At 43.2% G+C, this 19,786-nt stretch overlaps 1 protein-coding gene across 2 annotated transcripts in view; it reads right to left on the reverse strand.

The window, feature by feature from the left end:
- Positions 1 to 19,786, reverse strand: part of GFM2 (GTP dependent ribosome recycling factor mitochondrial 2) — a 79,501-nt gene that overhangs the window by 19,024 nt on the left and 40,691 nt on the right. For both annotated transcript variants that reach the window (XM_085874618.1, XM_085874619.1), the window contains exons 13-15: positions 16,932 to 17,072; positions 7,497 to 7,596; positions 3,431 to 3,635 (exon numbers count right to left, since the gene is read on the reverse strand). In XM_085874618.1, coding sequence (XP_085730744.1) covers positions 3,431 to 3,635; positions 7,497 to 7,596; positions 16,932 to 17,072 — 446 coding nt within the window. The remainder of the gene's footprint in view (positions 1 to 3,430; positions 3,636 to 7,496; positions 7,597 to 16,931; positions 17,073 to 19,786) is intronic.

Raw genomic sequence — 19,786 nt, forward strand, 5'->3', positions numbered from 1 at the left:
CGTGTGTGTCCATGTGTCCATGCGTGAATGCGAGCTCTGCCCATTGGTTGGACAGTTCACCTGGCTCCACATACAATTTCTATATTACGGCCACAAATTTAGGAACCCTTTACAATTAGCCTTTCTCTCAAGCAGGGCTTTTACCGCGGAGGTTGTGCAAGTTTGTTATTATTTCCGACTATTTCCTCAAATTGTGAGTTCAACAGATGACTGAGACGGGTTTCTGTGAAGTTGGTGATAGCATGATAGGGAAGCAGAAAACAACATTTTCCGCTATTTTTACGTGGAATGCCACTTTGCTTTTATGAGCGGAAGGAGGGTCAGAGGAAAGATGGGACAACTTTGTTTGTCTGTTGGTAGGAGGACTGTTGGTAGGAGTGGGGGGCATGGGAGGGAGGGGGGGGGGTTGAAAGCTTGAGTTCAGGATGTGTATCGATGCCTTGGTGTTGGGAGGGGAGGGTAGAGCAAATATGGAACAGAGTTTGGAGGAGGAGGCTGAGGCTTTTTTGTTGAAGAGTTGTCAGAATTGCATGCGAGTTTACTCACAGTAAAAATGTGGTGTGTGTGTGTGTGTGTGTGTGTGTGTGTGTGTGTGTGTGTGTGTGTGTGTGTGTGTGTGTGTGTGTGTGTGTGTGTGTCATAATCACCCTGCAGGTAATGTGCTTGTGTGTATATATATATATATATATATATATATATATATATATATATATATATATATATATATATATATATATATATATATATATATATATATATAAAATGGAGGGGAAATATGCTGTCTATATATATGTCGGATGTTTCATCTACTCCTCTGAGGAAAATTGACCGAGGAAGCTGAAACTTCCAAGGATTGATGAGGGCAGCATTAAGTTGTGCATGTGCAACTTCCATCAAGTTAAAAAGAAATATAATGAAAAATAAAAATTGGCGGCCATCTTGGTATTTTCTTCCCTTAGCGGCAGGAAGAGTGCAATTGGAATTATCCTAACTATATAACCATGATGTATTATATATGCACATAAGCAGTAGGCATGTTTTTGCTTCATAAACATAACCCGGTTTATGTTTTATTTTTGGGAGTGATCAAGGCAGCAGTATGTTGCCTATACACTACCCAAAAGAAGGGACGTGTCAAAAGAACATATTGCATGCTTGAAATACGATCGCCTGTCGGGCCAACACTCTGCTATGGTATTAATAACCATAAAAATAATAACATGACCCCAATGGGTGCTCTCGTAGGGAGTGGGTGCTTCAAGTTTGTATAAATACCAAATAAAATGACAAATAAGAGTCATCCCTGGAAATTAATGACATCATTACAAATACAAATAAGTTAGGGCAGGGTAGAAACTTTAGTTATATTGTTTATTACCTGTATTTCCAGTTTGGCCAAAAACGATATCACAAATTACAAATATTGTTTAATGGGGGTTTTCAGATTAACTGGGGAGAAGATTTATGCCAAATTATTTTGGAACAATGTTGTTCATGTGAAATATATAGTGAAACATTGGTGATAAATGGGGAAGAGGTATCAATTGAGAGAAAAAAAAATAAAAGTGACAATGACCGCACTGTGGTCACAACCTGCGAAAAAAAACTCCGATAGCGGACCGATTGGGAAGCGTGCACTTAAAGCACTCTTATAAGATGAACAGCGTGATTGGGAAACACACATTTACTGCGCTATTAACAAATGAACTCGACACCGCGTATCCATGTCAACCTCCACCACGGTTAAATCAGAACACGCCGATTCGTCATACGGTCACGGATTGTTTAACCCCATATGGTGCCATACAAAAACTACGTTACGCTATGTTTTTTTTCTTCTTCAGTAATTTGCATAATGCAATGCTTGAATACCATACATTCTGATGAGCTTGATTCTTCTTCTTCCTCTTTCGGCTGCTCCCGTTAGGGGTCGCCACAGCGGATCATCCGTATGATCCGCATAGTGATTTGGCACATGTTTTACGCCAGATGCCCTTCCTGACGCAACCCTGGTCGCCTCTTACGACACAGGGATATGGTACACCTATTTTAACCGGGATATACACCGGCCCAGTATACTGGTACTCACTTCGCCGACCTCGGAAGGATGACAGGCTGAGTCAACCCCCTGGTGTATTAATTCAGTGGCCCAACGGGGCTTGAACTCAGGACCTCTTGGATCCCAAGCCGCTGCCCCAACCACTGCGCCAACACCAGGCATGCTCATCATTCTGATGAGCTTGATTAAACCTTACTATTATTCGACATATGATTAGATTTTTGGGCTCCCTCATCGTGATCAACACTTGACCCAAACAAAGCCAATGTGGGTGTGGTGCGGCAGCTGTCTGACCAATGGGTGCAAATTTCAAAAATCGACCCCACCAAGAACCCCTACAACAGCAACAGCAACGTCGAGCTCTTGTAGACCTGCGACATGTTGCAGGTAAAAAAGGAGGAGAAGGAGGTAAGATTGGGATGGTCAGTTTTGGACGAGGGGGAAGAAAAGTGAAAGGAAGTTCGAAGGAAATAAAATTAAGGATATAGGGAGGAAGGAAAAATGGGGGGGGGAGAATATGTGCAGGAAAGGGTGGGAGGAGAGGGGGCAGGTTATCTTATCATTTCTGTGTATATAAAACATACAGTATATAGGCCATAAAGTCCCTCCTTATAATTATACCAGATGAATAAATCATCAATAATGCATCATGCTCTAGTTTCTTGGTGAGGGATTACAATCCTGGAAGGGTCACCACTCTGATGGAGAATACTCGACTGGTTTGGAATTTGGTCAGGGTGCTGGCAAAAGTTCGCCAACTTTTCACGAAGGGCACCGTGGGACCTTTAACATCCACCAACTAATACAGGCAGACAGCACACTGCATTTAATGTCCATCTGAGAGACGGCACATAAATTAATGCCTGCAAAACATCAGGATGACAGTTTATAGCTGGGATGACATTTGAACCCAGGCTAGACAGCTGAAAGGAGAGTGTGCATATCTCTCAGCTATCCTGCCAGTTCATCAATACACACATTTTGTCCCCCACCCCTCTGACAAAGTTGGAGATGGGGGACATTGAAATGAGCTCCGTCTGACCGACCGATCATCTGTCCATGTACTTTTGTGTACATGTCTAAAACCATTGAACATTTAGCTTTCATATTTCAGATATCTATTCCGTATGGTACCATCTAAACCTAATTAGATAATGGCGGTGATTGGCTGAATTATGTTGGCATGGCAACCATCTCGGTAATGTGCCTTGTATACGTGATATTGAATTTTTTTTAATTTAGCTTTCATATTAGGCTTATACAGATCGATTCCTCATCCCACCCAATAGGTGGGGGACCTGGAGTATCAGCTCCGTTTAATTGGATATTACAATGCAAGTTAATGGCATTAAATTTTCCAAGGTTTCTCACTCTGTTGCTTGGCAGCTGATGGAGGCTCAACTGTACAGAAGAAAACGGGTTCTGGTACATCCACTCCGGCCAGGACAGGCAGAATGACCTCAATGCCACCTGCTTCATGGGACCCTTCATTTGGCGGAGTATTGGCCTCACGTGCCCTCTGTGAGGCAGCTATTGCAGACTTTTTTGATGCAACAAGTGTATCTCCTGTCACAGTCTAAAGAACATGGATCATCATTATCATTACTACATAGAACATATATTACACCAACCACCAATCCACTATCAAATAAGAATGCTAAAATCAACATCAATTTGAAACTGAAAATCAATCACAACCACCACCACAGACATTTGTGTAAGCTACATAAACAAGTGAAGGCAATAATGCTTGTTTTCTTTTCAAGATTAATATTCCATATGAACAGCAGCAGTGTCACAAACTCTAGAATTGATAGCAAAACATGTCGTGATCCAGGTGAATATTTTGGCAGTTCAGTGGTCTTCAAACTTTCAAGATAATCGACTGAACATCAATCTGTACTTAAAGCTTATGGTGAAAACTGAAGGATTATAGAATCTAAAGAAATGTACATAACATGTCCAGGTTAGTAAATCAGCGTCATTAGTCCATCGATTGCAAACATGGATGAGCATGTCAATATCCCAGAGACAGTGAACCCACCTTCGAGTTGCTTTTATCCCCTATGACCAAATTAAAAGTTACAACAAACTATCATCCTGGTTATTTATAGGCAAGGCTTTGTTTCTTTCAGAGTATGTTGTGTTATTTTTTGGAGACATTGTTTCGGTAGAAGTTTTCATTGTGACTTTCAAAAAGGGTCGGCTCTTATTTTGGTCACCACATTTGAAGAAGGACATGGTTTCCATAGAGAGTACAGCATAGAACTACTACATTGATCCTGGGCCAAGCTAGACTCAGCTGCAAGGAACGGCTGAAAGACAGAACTTTTTACATTAGAAAGGAGGCAATTCCGAAGGGATCCGAGAGAGGTATTTAAGATAAGAAGGGTATATACAAAATAAGTACAGAATAATTTTTCAGCAGAATGGATACTGACAGGACAAGGGGACACAGTTTAAGACTAAAGAAGAGAGGAGTTAGGATGGTAGCAAGGTAGGTGTCAATAATTCAGATTGGTGAACGCATAGAATGGTCTCCCTGCAAGGGTGGTGACAGTTGAGTTAATGGATGGTTTTCAAATCAAGTTGGATAGGTATCTGCAAATCGTGGGGATGGGAGAGTATAAAGAGGTTGGCATGATTGAACAGGCTTGACGGCTCTATAATGGTCTCCTCCTGCATCGAAGTTCCTTGTATTTATGCAATGGCTGTCCTCTTTCACGGCTGTCCAAATTCCTGTCCTCTTTCACGAGGATTAACAAGGTAAATTTAACTTTTCAGTGATAATAAGTTTGATTCCAATGCACAATGGGGACAACAATGGCATAATACCATGACAGACATTATGGGTACGACTTTCACACCTCAAAAAGAAACACATTTAGTGCATAAAAAGCCACATAGATGGATTGGTGAGCGAGGCACTAATGATTCCAGAAACTAGTTTCAGATTTTTGCAGTCTCAAAGTGCTGGAGATGAATGAACCCATTATCCAGAGGCAGAACGTGTTATTTTGACTCTGGTGAGCTTTTTGCCATAATTGCCATCAGAATGTGCAGGGTCAAAATGTGCAGGGTTTTCATTACCCCCATGCACGCGGAGCGAAAAGCAGGGTTAAGCAATTGGTTCATGTCCGTTTCTGTCTGTCTGTCTGTCTTACCAGTTTATGATCGTCAGTTTATCATTAAGGGAACGACTTGTATATAATAACAAGTGAGATAATATTTTCACTCTTGACTGGTGTTTGCTTAGTGGTTGGGGTGGCTGGCTTGGGATCCTAGGGTCCTGAGTTCGAGTCCCGTTGGCCACAGAATTAACACCAGGGGGTTGACTCAGCCTGTCATCCTTCCAAGTTTGATGAAATTAGTACCAGTATACTGGTCCCAGTGTATGCCCTGGTTAAAATAGGTGTACCATATCCCTGTGTGTCGTAAGAGGTGACCAGGGTTGGCGTCAGGAAGGGCATCCCGGTCATTACCTCAAGAAGGGAACCATGATTGCATGGAGCCCACAAAAAAGCTAACCCCTGCTCAGCAGGGAAAAATGGCTGTAAAAAGGCTGTTTTTTAAAAAAAATATATTTTTACTCTGGCTGTCTGGCAGTCAAACAAAATTTTAAATCATTCCAATCAGGAAGCTTATTGTTTTTAAGGATGTCATAAAGGACACAAACAACAACAGGCATGGAGAGCTGATGTCATGTGTTAAATAAGGCGGTGTAATAGACACTGGGTAAAACCTGGAATTAATTTATTTCCTGTCGTGGCGAAAAATATTGGTACCCTTGCACTTTTTTCAAATAACCCACAATTATTTCTAAAAATAAGTTGAATTGACAAAAGTATTTTGTCTCCACAATTCTTTACTTCACTTAATATTACAGAACCTTTGTTTTTGATTCTGAACTTAATATATCCTTTCAAATCATAAAATAAAAATAAATAGTAATGACAAAATTATTGACACCCTCGACTTAATATTTGGTAGCACAGCATTTGGACAAAATACCTGCAGTCAAGTGCTTCTGATAGTCATGAATGAGCTTCCTACACCTCTCTACTGGCAGTTTGGCCCACTCTTCTTGTGAAAACTGCTCCAGTTCTCCCAGATTTGAAAGGTGCCTTCTCCCAATTGCTGTTTTCAGATCTCCCCACAGGTGTTGAATGGGATTTAGATCTGGACTCATTGCTGGCCATTTCAGAACAGTCCAGCGTTTTGTCTTGAACCATTCCTGGGTGCTTTTTGAAGTTTGTTTGGGGTCAAGTGTTGAATGGGATTTAGATCTGGACTCATTGCTGGCCATTTCAGAACAGTCCAGCGTTCTGTCTTGAACCATTCCTGGGTGCTTTTTGAAGTTTGTTTGGGGTCAATGTCCTGCTGAAAGATCCATGACCTTCAATAGAGACCCAGCTTTCTGACACTGGGTTGAACATTGTGCTCCAAAATGCCTTGGTAATCTCCTGATTTCATGCACACATTCAAGGCACCCAGTGCCAGAGGCAGCACAGCAGCCCCCCCCCCAAAAAAAAAATCACTGAACCTCCTCCATGTTTGACTGTAGGGAAGGTGTTCTTTTCTTTGAAGGCTTCATTTTGATGTCTGTAAACATCGAGATGAGGTGCTTTCCCAAAAAGCTCTAAATTAGTCTCAACTGTCCACAGGACATTCTCCCAGAAGGATTTTTGCTTGTTCTGGTGTGTTTTGGCAAACTCCAGTCGGGCTTTCTTATGTCTCTCGCTCAGCTGTGAGGTCCCCTTGGGTCTCCTACCATTGAACTCACTTTCATTGAGTTGGTGATGGATGGTGCGAGTTGAAACTGTCGTACCTTGTGTCTGAAGGTCAGCTTGAATCTGTTTGGCTGTTGATCGCGGTGCTTTCTCCACCATTCGAACAATGCTTCGCTGCAATATTTTTTTCCTTTACTTCCTTGCCTTCTCTAAGAGTTAAATTCATATATTTTCTCTCAATTCACCTTTCTACACACCTATTGATTATGCAATAAGTCAATGGCCACATTTGTGTGCTGAGGACTCCTCAAAATTAAAATTTTATAAAAATGAAGTTCAAAAGTAAAGGGTTTGGGCATGAGGAGGTACAAATATTATTTGAATGGGTTTGTGATGCTTGGCATTCCCACCTGAGCACATTGCTGATGATGCTGGGGACCCCAGATTCAAATCCTATATACTTTGTTGATTTGTCTCTCATCAAATAATATCCCTGTAATTAATATAAAAATACACCAACATCTCAAGTGCCTTGCCTTTCATGTCTGAGCACCATCATGACCCTTATATCACTTCTGGGAAAAAAAAGAATGAAAATTTCAATAAACTCAAGGAATAAGTGTTACAAAAGGATATTGCAATGAAACAGGACGTAATGTGCAGCAAACTATCTTCATTTAGCTTTTTTAGGCCTCATGGGGACTCACCTTCTTCAAGCCAACAGCGATAGCGATATTTCCGGCTGTCACTTGCGGGATCTCAACGTGCTGGTCAGCGAATCCCAAAAGCAAACGGCTCAATCTCTCCCTAGAACATCATATGGAAATATGTGGAGAAGTAGGAAATAAGTGTTGGAGCTTGGGAATAAACGTGAATGTAAAATTATTGCGAATCATTTGGTTTGGCATGCTGCAGGCCTAGCTATCATGATGTGCTGATAATGTACATTGAGAAATCATCAAATGAGAAGCATTTAACACACATTGTATAATTTGGTTTTCAATAGACCAAACTGTATAAAATTACACTGATTTGCAAAAATTTAACATACATTATATATTTAATAGGATATCATTAATAATATGAATGAGAAAGCCAACATTACACTTTGGATGGTGATAACTGATTAAAACAATGGTAAACAACAGCATTAAAGGACAAGCAGAATGCATTCTTTGGTATAAAACAACACGACTGGTATTTGACTCAATTTATTATAGCAACTCGCAAATACAACCCATTGCTTTGCTGATGGGAATATTAAGGGGAGAGGGGAAAAAGGGAGAGGAGGGAAGGGAAGGGGAGGGGAGGGAGAGAGGAGGGATGGAAGGGAGGGAGAGAGAGAGAGAGAGAGGATGGAGGAGAGGTGAAGAGAGGGATAGAGGTGGGAGAGAGAGGGATAGATGTGGGGGAGGGAAAGACGGGTGGGATAAGGGGGAGAGAGGCAGAGGGGTGAGGGAGGGAGAATGGAGAGAGAGGGGAGGATGCGGAGGGGGAGAGGAGGAGAGTAAAGGGGTGGAGGGGGGGGGATTCTGACAGATGTGACACCCAGTTTAATAGCCATCTGAGAGATGGCACACACATTGATGAATCACCCTGCCTGTGAAACACCAGGATGATAGTTTATATCTGGGTCGGGATTCAAACCCAGGCGAGACAGCTTAGAGCGAGCGTGCATACCTCTTGGCTATCCTGCTGTGATCTGGTGATTCATTGCTTTATAAAAACTGAATTTGCCCGACCAGCAGGTCCAACTGCTAAAATAAATAAATAAAGCCTTCATTTGTCCAATTCACACATTCTTTAACAGTCCTTCCTCTCCTCGACCTCCGGAGAGCTGTATGGTGGAGGAGGGGGTTTAGCACAAGGACAGCTTGATGGGAGGGGAAGGAAAGGTAGCGAGAGGGGACGGGAAGACAGCGCAAGTGGGTGGGAGGCAGAGCAAGGGGGTGAGGGAGGCAGCGTGAGGGAAAGGGGTGGCAGCGTGAGGGAAAGGGGTGGCAGCGTGAGGGAAAGGGGTGGCAGGGTGAGGGAAAGGGGTGGCAGCGTGAGGGAAAGGGGTGGCAGCGTGAGGGAAAGGGGTGGCAGCGTGAGGGAAAGGGGGGGCAGCGTGGGGGAAAGGGGTGGCAGCGGGAGGGAGAGGGGTGGCAGCGTGAGGGAGAGGGGTGGCAGCGTGAGGGAGAGGGGTGGCAGCGTGAGGGAGAGGGGTGGCAGCGTGAGGGAGAGGGGTGGCAGCGTGAGGGAGAGGGGTGGCAGCGTGAGGGAGAGGGGGGGCAGCGTGAGGGAGAGGGGTGGCAGCGTGAGGGAGAGGGGTGGCAGCGTGAGGGTGAGGGGAGGCAGCGTGAGGCAAAGGGAAGGCAGCGTGAGGGGAGGGGAGATAGCGTGAGGGGAGGGAAGGCAGCGTGAGGGGAGGGAAGGCAGCGTGAGGGGAGGGGAAAGCAGCACGAGTCGAAGGGGAAGGCAGCGAGAATAGAAGGGAAGGAAGCGTGAGTCGAAGGGAAGGCAGCGCGAGTCGAAGGGAAGGCAGTGCGAGTCGAAGGGAAGGCAGTGTGAGTCGAAGAGAAGGCAGCGTGAGTCAAAGGGAAGGCAGCGAGAGTCGAAGCGAAGGCAGGGTGAGTCGAAGGGAAGGCAGGGTGAGTCGAAGGGAAGGCAGGGTGAGTCGAAGGGAAGGCAGGGTGAGTCGAAGGGAAGGCAGGGTGAGTCGAAGGGTCGGCAGGGTGAGGGGAGGGGAAGCAGCATAAGGTGAATGGAAGGCAGCATAATGGGAATGGAAGGCAGCATAAGGGGAATGGAAGGAAGGCAGTGTGAAAGCGAAAGGGAAGGAAGCATGAAGGGAGGGTAGGCATTGTACCAGGGCATTACCGGGGCAATAAAATGTGCCCAAACAGCAACGTTTCCTTTTTAACCACCATATTCTATGTAAAACTGGGTGGAAAATCTCTTCCTCCTTCATTTTCTTCTTCACTTGTAATAATGCGAGTCTCATTCAATCTCGTTTCTCATATCAGTTGGATTCAGAAAAATGCTGATTTCCACTGCCTTTTAAAGCATCACAAAGCAGATTGCTCCAATTGCAACACAGGTGAGAAAAGGATACGAAAAAGCAGTTGATATTTAAAAAATTTATTCGCACAATTTTTAAAGGGTGAAAATTAATTTTTATTCCCTTTTTTTTCTTTTTTAGCAATTACACAAAGATTGGTATTTTCATCAGTGAAGCGACAGGTCTTCCTTTTGGTGGCTTTGAAATGAACTATGCAGCTTGGTGAGCGCTCGCCAAGTGGCTTAAGCACTCAAGTAAACACTCCAATGGAACACCTGGCTTGGCAAGTGATTAGCGATCGCAAATCTGTCAAATAAACCCATGCACCTGGAAAAGCCCAAGCAATGTCCGAATTGCACAAATGAACATATATTTTGCAGTCGGAACTGCTGCTAAGGTCAATTCTGGAGCAAAAATTTTGTAATTAGGCTTAATTTAAGAGATTCCCGAGGTTATGGCATGTGCAGAAATGAAGCAAAGCCACAAACGCTGGCGTCTCTGGGCGTTTATAAGCATTGCAATGTATCCAGCGATTCGTATGTATGATGATCAGGCATTCGATGATATAAGTGAGGAAAGTGGAAAAAAAATAAATAAACTTTATCGTGAAAGAAATCGTTACAGCCTGTTCTAACTTAAGGCATTGTTGAGCAGGCTGAACAAAATGGTGAATCAAGACGCAAATGAGGTAACAAGGATGCGCCTTAAGATGCCATTGTGATGGCCAAGGATGTGCCCGATAAGGCCGTTAATTATCTTCAAAAGGGGTGTTTTAATTTCCCCAAACACCAAATTTTTAACTCATGCACTTCCTTGGAGTTCCCTTAGTATGCAAGCAATATTTCTTGGCTGATACATTTCATGGTTTTGGTGTTACAGAGGTGACTGACACTGACACTGACACTGACACTGACACTGACACTGACACACACACACACACACACACACACACACACACACACACACACACACACACACACACACACACACACACACACACACACACACACACACACACACACACAGAGGCCAGTTAATAAAATAATTTGGCAAGCCAAAAGAGAACATGCGGATATGTCCACGAATCTTAAACATAATAGAAAGGCATTTTTTAAATAACATAAAGGGTAAGGAGTAGGTTCAGACAAGTATCGGCTCATTCAGGGATAAAGCAGGGAGACTAGTTCATGATGAAACTGAGACAGCAAGCTTATCAAATGTGGTCGTTATTTTGCTTCCACATTTACACAAGATCAGGAAGAGGAATTACCAGAAAGTGAGAGAATGTATTTCGGGGGTAAGGAAGGGCTTCTAGCGGAGTTCCAGGTAGGAGTGGAGGAAGTAAAGAAGCACCGAGGAAAGCTTAGAGAAGATAAAGCTCTGGGGACAGACAATATGCATACATGAGTGTTAAAGGAGGTGGAAGAAGTGGTTTCTAAGAAGTGGTTTCTGATTGGGTGGATGAGGGAGGAGCAGTGGATGCAGTCCATCTAGACTTTCAGAAGGAATTTTCTAAGGTACCACAGAGGAGGTTGTTTGCTAAGGTGAGTGCGTGTGGAGTGGCTGTTCAGGTAGCTAATTGGATTGCAAACTGGCTTCGTGATTGGAAACAAAGAGTGGCTTTGAGTGGGAGGATGTCCAGCGAGGAAGTTGTAAGTAGAGGGGTACCTCAGGGATCAGTACTTGGACCATTATTTTTGTAATTCAAATCAATGAATTGGGTAGACCTGTAAGCTTGACTTCACAGAAAGTAGTGGATGCATGAAATGATCTTCCCAGAAAGGTAGCAGCCACATAAACAATGCATATTGTTACGGAAATGGCCCTTAGTATGCTACTAAATATAGGATTAGCTCAGATCCCCCATTAAATGCACGTTTAGCTAGGCTTTTCGGTAAAATGGATGTTACATGTGTGTCGGGAGGTGTAAGAGGCTGTTATTTGTTTGTGCAGTGGTGGTGTATCGAGAGCTCCTTCTTCTTCGAGAGGCAAGCAAAGAAAAGGAAAGAGAGGGGTGATTCTGCCATGAGAGAAACGGCAGTCGGTTTTGAGAGGTGAGCGTAGAAAAGGGAAAAACAGGGGTGATTCTGCCGAGAGAGAAACTGCAGTCGGCCAGGTCCGGCCGGTGGTGGATCTGAGAGCGCCGACGCTGCTGTCTGCTTCGAGAGGACCTGGCTGCAGTGTGAGTCTGGAGTCGGCTTCGAGAGGAGGTGATCGACAGGTTCAACCTGCGTCTAACGACGGAGCCTCTGACGGTCCCAACTCACCTCACGGCTCGACGACGTCTTGGAATCCCATGGACCCAGCCTGCCGGAGACCGGCACCTCGATTTGGCCTTGTCTGGTGAACAGGCCAGACCTGGACTTGTATGCTGGGCCTTGAGAGAAATCAGCTGAAGCCCATCGTCGATCTGACGGTCTGGTGCAGTCGACCTCGCGGGGTTTGAACGCGCCGAGGCTGCGTGCGTGGGCGCTGCCGGGAGCAAGAGTATGATGCCTCCATTTCGCCACGTGGCGTGTTCGAGCTTGGGGCTCAAATCCGTGGACATCAGCTTGTTACGAGCGACATTCGTGCTTTTGACACTTTCCTCTCGTCCATGAAACATCACCAAGTACCCTGTCTTGTCTGCATGCTGTCTGTCTGTCTTGTCTGCATGTTGTTTAAAGTATATCTCGGTAGGGACACCCTCGAAACCAGTGGTTCCCTAGTGAAGAACGGGTTATCGATTGTTAATAACATTGTCGTGAATATTTTGCTAGTGTTGTGTTCCCCGATGTTCCCCAATAAATCTGGTTGATTCGTATGAAGTTGCCGCTATGGATTAATTTGTGTCGTGTCGAGGAACGATCCGTTCGATTGGTATATAAAACCAAAATGGTTACAGAATGGCAGAAAATGCTCGGCATCTGACAAAACCAGTCTGTAACCAGGGTCTATTTCCCCAACTGGTAAGGTCCAGGATTACGTTGGTATCACGATTGAAGACGCGTGACCCGAGGCCTGTGCCGAGCCAGCCGGCGTTGTAAACCCCGGCTGGTTGGAGACAGTGGTGGTGAGGGTGGCGCCAAGACTCGGGTGAGAATTCCGCCACCCTGGATCTGCAACAATCTATCTATAATTCCAGCAATCTGTGTGTCTGTGCGTGTGTGTCTGTGCGTGTGTGTCTGTGCGTGTGTGTCTGTGCGTGTGTGTCTGTGCGTGTGTGTCTGTGCGTGTGTGTCTGTGCGTGTGTGTCTGTGCGTGTGTGTCTGTGCGTGTGTGTCTGTGCGTGTGTGTGCGCATGTGTGTGTGCGCATGTGCCTGTGTGTGTCTCTGTGTGTGTCTCTGTGTGTGTCTGTGTGTGTGTGTCTGTGTGTGTGTCTGTGTGTGTGTGTGTCTGTGTGTGTCTGTGTGTGTGTGTGTCTGTGTGTGTGTGTGTGTCTGTGACCGCTGTTTCTCGACAACCACTGGTCCGATCTAATTGAAACTTGCCAGATATATTGCTGGGGACCTGAGTATGTGCCTTTTCAAGGTTTGATATTAATTGGACAAGTGCTTCCCAAGTTATGGCCATTTATTTACCAAACCAATGACAAGACACGTTGCGTGGGCGTGGCCGATGGGGAAGGGAAGCTCAGCCGCGTTCCCCATTACGGGTTACAACGTTCGGGCTTCTGGATAATGATGACTTCATGTATTCTAATAATTTCTTGATTTCTTATGCGCATTTATAGATAAACACAATGCCTCAAGTTATGATCATTTTCATATTAGACGGTGCATAAATTTCGGTAACAGAGTGCTGGTATGCTCCGAACCAGGAAGTAAATTTTTTTCTCTCTCTTCTCTTTTTGTTTTTCCTTGCCACGACATTGCGAAAAGGTGAAATACGTTGGCGCTAATTGAATAATTGGGTATTAAAACTAAATTGTGAATAATCGTAACTGCGAATAATATGCGAACATCTGGGCCACGCACGTACGGGCACGCGAGAGCGAAGAAACGGCCTGTGTGGTTGTTGTTTGTTGCTCGCGGTTTGAATATTTATTTATTAATTATTTTTTTTTGAATGGGCATGTACTAGTATATTTAAAATGGAATTAAATTGGTTTTCACCTAATCAAGGTACAAGTACAATCAATGGTCAGGTGGAACAGTCGAGCATAGAAAAACCTACAAAGGAATTCGCAAATCCATCATGTAGCCTTTTATAAAATGTAAACAGCATGGGATGGCAGCATGTAACTTACTGTACAATATGAAAAAAAACAAAAATGTGTGCTTTCCCGTATTTTAGCCTTCGTCAAAGCTTTTGGAAAAATAAATTTTGCAAAATTTTTATCTTAGTACAAAGACAAATTCCATTATAACTCTAAGAAAAAAACGAGTGTTGAAATACTCTCCAAAAAATAAGTAAATAAATCCGTTTACAGTTGTGAAAGTTTATAAAACCAAAATAAAAACCAATGAAAACTAATCAACTGGTTAGAATGACACGTAAAGGGTATGAAGACATTCACAGGCAATTGGAAAAGAATTTCAAGTCAACATCTTGTATCATTTACATGAATCAGATATCGACTGTTTACAATTTACATGCATGAAAGGGAGGGAGCTGTTAACAATGTAAGTCGTGTTGTAAAACGTGAAAAAGCATCCAAGTCACAATAAAGTTGTCAAGGAAGCAGGAAGTAATTCTCATGTACATTCAGGAAGTTATAAGGGGCACGTGCTTGGTTTAGGAGTCAAAGTGCATCCATTTTTAGGAATGAGAGCAAATAGATTTTAGGATGCATATCTAATGATAACCCCGTACAAACTATGAAAATAAACAAAGGGCTCTTCTCCAAGGAATTTTGTTTTCAACAAAATACTCTATAATTATTATGATCCATTCTAGATATTTAATGTTTACTACCCTCCTTTTTAGCCGCGTCGCATTGTGAATGCTGGCTCTAAGAGAGCTCCGCGTTGTTGTTGTTCTTCTTGTTGTTCTTCTGGTGAAGACAAAACCTTTAGGACGCGGCTCTTGGACACATTTGTCCTTGTTTATAGATGGTCTCGGGCTTAGGCTCATGGAAGAAGCTAGGACACAGAACAGACCAGGACACAACATAACAAAGGGAACGGCAGGAGAAAGAGGAAATGCCAATCGCAGGGTGGAGGGAGAAGGTACACTGATACGGAGAAACAAGGGATGCATGTAATGATGAGGGTTAGGAAAGAACGCAAGGGGTTGAGGACAAGATCGATACATAAGCAAAATTTTGGGAGGGGTGGAAGTGGCTTAACGGGTGCAGAAAAAAAATAATGGCTTTGGTTGTGGGATGACTTGAGATGGTGGTGAATAGCTGTCTTGAAGACCGGGAGAGAAGAAATAGATCGAAGCGATTGTGGAAGGTGGTTCCACAGGCAGGGAAAGGGAGGAATACATGAGTGGAGGTGAGCAGTGGTTCTGGATTTCGGCAGTTTCACAAGGAAGGGGTTGCTGGTGGACGCTGCGTGTCTTGCAGATACTTAGGGAGGACAGAGCATGGAGAGGGCAGAGGGTGCAATATCAGAAACGACTTGGAAGAAGACAAAGACCACCGACCTGTCGGTGATGGTGAAGTGATAGGCCCAGAGACTCAGCTTCATCACGAGAGATTCAAATGATTTTTAAAAGCATTGGTTTCCATGGCGTCAAACTGAGCAAGGAGCGAGGCAGGGGAGCCCAGAGGGGAGAGCATTGCTCCATCAAGCTGCGGATGAAAGCCTTGTAGGTGGATCGGAACTCAGGTGTGCCAAGGAAGGACTTTGCATGACGGAGGATGCCCAGTCAGCATCTGGCTTTGGAGGCCAACTTTGAAATGCAATTTTAAAAAAATATTTCAATTAAAAAAAAAAAAAAGATAAGAATGCATCATACACAAGCAGAAAAGCCTGTCAAAATGACAGGCAACCCTTCTGTATTTTAACATCATTCAGCCTTAAAAACTCGGGATAAAACTGGAATTACGCACAATCAAAATGAAGCACAATACACAATCAAAACAATGGGTTGGAGTTCTTTTATTAAAAACTTCAAATGCATTTTTTTTTTACTTTGTAGTTTCAACATGCATTACCTCCAAGACCATCTTTTTTCTTCTGCATGTGTTGTAATCAAAACGCACCTATATTTCATGATCGAAGATGTGTTGTTCAGTCTTCAAATGTACAGAAAGTCAGAATTCCCCTTGAGTGTAATTTAAAGCGGTTACATTATATTACTGTCAAATGTACAGTTACTCAGATTACATAGATGAAGTAAAAACCATGCCTAATGGTTATATGGTGGGCAACCCTTCTGTATTTTCACACTACTCAGCCTTGAAAACTCAGGCTAAAACCGAAAGTACACACAAAAAAAACTTCATTCATTACACAAATTTCTCATCCCCTTATTTTTGCGATGTGGAGACAATAGACTGCTGCGTTGATGACTTCTCAAAATAAAAATAACACAGATCACACGTATGAAGCAAAAACATGCATAGGTATTGTTTATGATGGGAAACCTTTCTGTATTTTCAAACTATTCAGCCTTGGAAACTCAGGTGAAAACCAAAATTACGTACAAAAACCATCATTTATTGAACAAATTTCTCATCCCTTTATCTGGGCAGTGTATAGGCAACAGACCGCTGCATTGATTGCTCCTGAAAATAATATAAAATAAACCGGGTTATGCACATGAAGCAAAAACATGCTTTCTGCTTATGTGCAAGTATAATCACGGTGAAATAGCTCAGATAGTTTGAATTGCACTGGCCTATGGGCTGACACCAGAGGCTTGAGTTCTTTGTATACTGTCGCCTTCACAAAATGACGGACATATGATTTTTTTTCCTCAGGTTACAATTGTGGGTGGAGTCAGTCCAACTGTCCAACCAATGGGGCGAAGATAGTCCGTCAACGGTCCATCCACACATACAAGCATGAATCGTCCAAAAGTGAACCGGCTTTTATTATTATACGTTTAATTTGAGCCATTAAAAAAAAGCTACTTTAATGGGTGTTTGCATATTTTACTTAACAAATGTGTATATCATGCCAGGTTTGCTAATACTTATTAATTCTATAGAGTTGAGAAGCTTACGTGCAATTGCGTGAAATGTTGAAGATTGAAGAATGTGCGGACAACGCACCACCATACAAGCGCAGGAACACGAGAGGTCCTCTTTGTTGGTCATTACAAACCTTGAACGCCAATGCCACAGGGTCATTCCCATACCACTGCCTGTAAAACCCATGAGTTGGTCAATAAACAAAGAAAAATGTTTGGAACATTTGAACAAAAGAATGATCCAGTATAACAGGAGTTCCTATTCATGAAAACATGACAAACACTCAACAGATTATGGGTTCAAATCTCGTTTATATGAAGTGGTTTCAATGGAATGGATGGTAAGCTTAAAAGAACCCCAACTTAAAAAAAAGAGGTAGCTATGAAATGGGAGGACCAGTGACATCCCCCCACCCACCCCCACCAAACCAAAGAAAAATTAAAGGAAAATCTCAAAAACCAAGGAAGAGAGAGCGAGAGAGCGAGAAATCAACGGAGGAGTTACTCATTGTCAAGTGTCCTGAATGGAAGTACAGTTGGCATACAAATAATAAAATAAAATCGCCATAACTTCACCACCCAATGTACAGGAGTCGAGGTAAAGCACAACAGACTCAACAGATATCACAACTAAAGGGGTAAAATGGGTGAAATGATTGACAACAAACAATCCATCCAACCATCCATCGATCCATCTATCGGGACCGTACTCTGTGCAGACGTTGGTGCTACCTACGCAGTCTCCTTGGCTATTGGACACAATCCTGGACAGGTCACCACTCTGACACAGGATACCAGCATGCTGGCACTCATTTTGCCGACCTCAGAAGGATGAAAGGCAGAGACAACCCCACCTTGTATTAATTCAACAGCAGAGTGGGATTTGAACTCAGGATCCTAGGATCCCAAGTCCACCACCCCAACCATTAAACCAACACCAGGCATACAACAAACCCAATGTCTCACAAAAGAATTGGGCTTCTATTTCTGCTGAATCTGATATTGATTCCATCTGAAAATACTTTCACAAATGCCGACTTTCTCTCATGGATTGGTTTACCCCACCCATGTGTGGCTATCCTATCTTATTCATCATTTCGGCCCTGGTACACTAAATCCTATGGCGAGGCAGATGCGGTCAAGTACCATAGATTGCTTTCTCAACGTCAGGTAGATTGCTGAGGGCAATTATATGTCAGAACATTCACAAGAACGGTGCAAAAACGGATCTCCTTAACTGCAGCACAATTAGCTTACTTCCAATCATAAGCAAGGTCATGGAATCCATCATCGCAGTTGACCTAAAATTATTTCTTTTCTCCAACCACCTCATCTCAGATTATCAATTTGGATTCAGACCTGGTCACTTTACCTTGGAAGTGCTGCTTCTACTCTCCCAACAATGGTGGAGGCACTCAATATCAGACATGAGATCAGTGCCATTGCTCTAGACATATCTTGAGCTTTTGATACAGTCAAGCATCCTGCCTTGCTCTCCATACTGTCTGCCGATGGAATCCAAGGCCAACTCCACTCTTGGATTACCAACTTCTTACCCTCTCAAAGTCAACGTGTGGCTCTCAACGGAACCCTTTCATCTCCACTCCCTGTCAAGGGTGGAGTACCCCAAGGCAGTGTTCTAGGCCTCATATTATTCCTAATCGTCATCAATGATCTCACTTATTCTCTTGAAAATTATCTTTATCTCTTTGCTGATGACTCCACTTTCTGCAATGATATCACTCATCCTTCTGCCAGACTGGCAGCAGCCTCTTCACTCTTCTTAGACCTTGACAAGAATCACACACTGGTCAAACATAATTTTGCTTATGTATCGAGATTGCCCATCCTTTGCGTTTGTTCTTCCTTACCCCTCATCCCATTACCTGCATCCTTTGTCCGTCTCTGTCTACTTTCTCCCTTTGCCATGCTGTTGTTTTTTCCCTTTCTTCTGCTGTTACCTTTGTTATGTTGTGCCCTCATTTGTCATCACTCTTCTTCCTAAGAGTCATCACTCTTCCACAAGCCTAAACCATGCAAGAAAAATATATTAAACAAGTGGTGCAAGGCACAACAAATCCCACCCATTTAAGGCATAAAGTTATTTTCGGGATCAAATTTAAATTTGATACATCCTTAACCCCGATCTTCACAAATATGCATTTTTCACAATAGGATTGTAAGGATTTTAAGTCACAAATAGAATAAGGTTCACTATAAGCTTAGTTTGAAGTAAATCGGATCATTTTTGACGAAGTTATGAGCGAAAAACGATTTTGACCTTTTCGTGACATGACCTTGACCTTTGACCTAATTGGACCCAAAAGTTAATGGGGTCGTCCGAGGTTCATTACCCACCTGTGGATACAATTTGACCGTGTTTGAGCCGGCCGTTTTCCCGTAAAGTTGTATTTTCGTAACAATGTTTTAGTTCTAATGGAAAATTTGTAATTTTGACCGATGACCATGACCCCCAAAACTTCGGACCCTACTGATCTTCACAAATATGCATTTTTCACGATAGGAATCGGTAGAATTATAAGTGACAAATAGAATAACGTTCACTATAAGCTTAGTTTGAAGTAAATCAGATCATTTTTGACGAAGTTATGAGCGAAAAACGATTTTGATCTTTTCGTGACCTTGACCTTGACCTTTGATCCAATTGGACCCAAAAGTTAATGTGGTCGTCCAAGGTTCATTGCCCACCTGTGGATTAAATTTGATAGTGTTTGCTAAAGCAGTTTTTCCATAAAGTTGCAATTAGATAGACAGACAAACAAACACACAAATGAAAAATCGTGCTTAGCACGACACTTGGCGAATTAGTTGACCTTTCCGTGTGGTGGTCCAAGCTGTAATGTCAGGAATGTGTGGTGTTTATTTGT

Source organism: Eptatretus burgeri, chromosome 3 (genome assembly GCF_056783735.1).
Source record: "Eptatretus burgeri isolate ZD-2024b chromosome 3, Ebu_testis_v1, whole genome shotgun sequence".
Taxonomy (NCBI): Eukaryota; Metazoa; Chordata; class Myxini; order Myxiniformes; family Myxinidae; genus Eptatretus; species Eptatretus burgeri.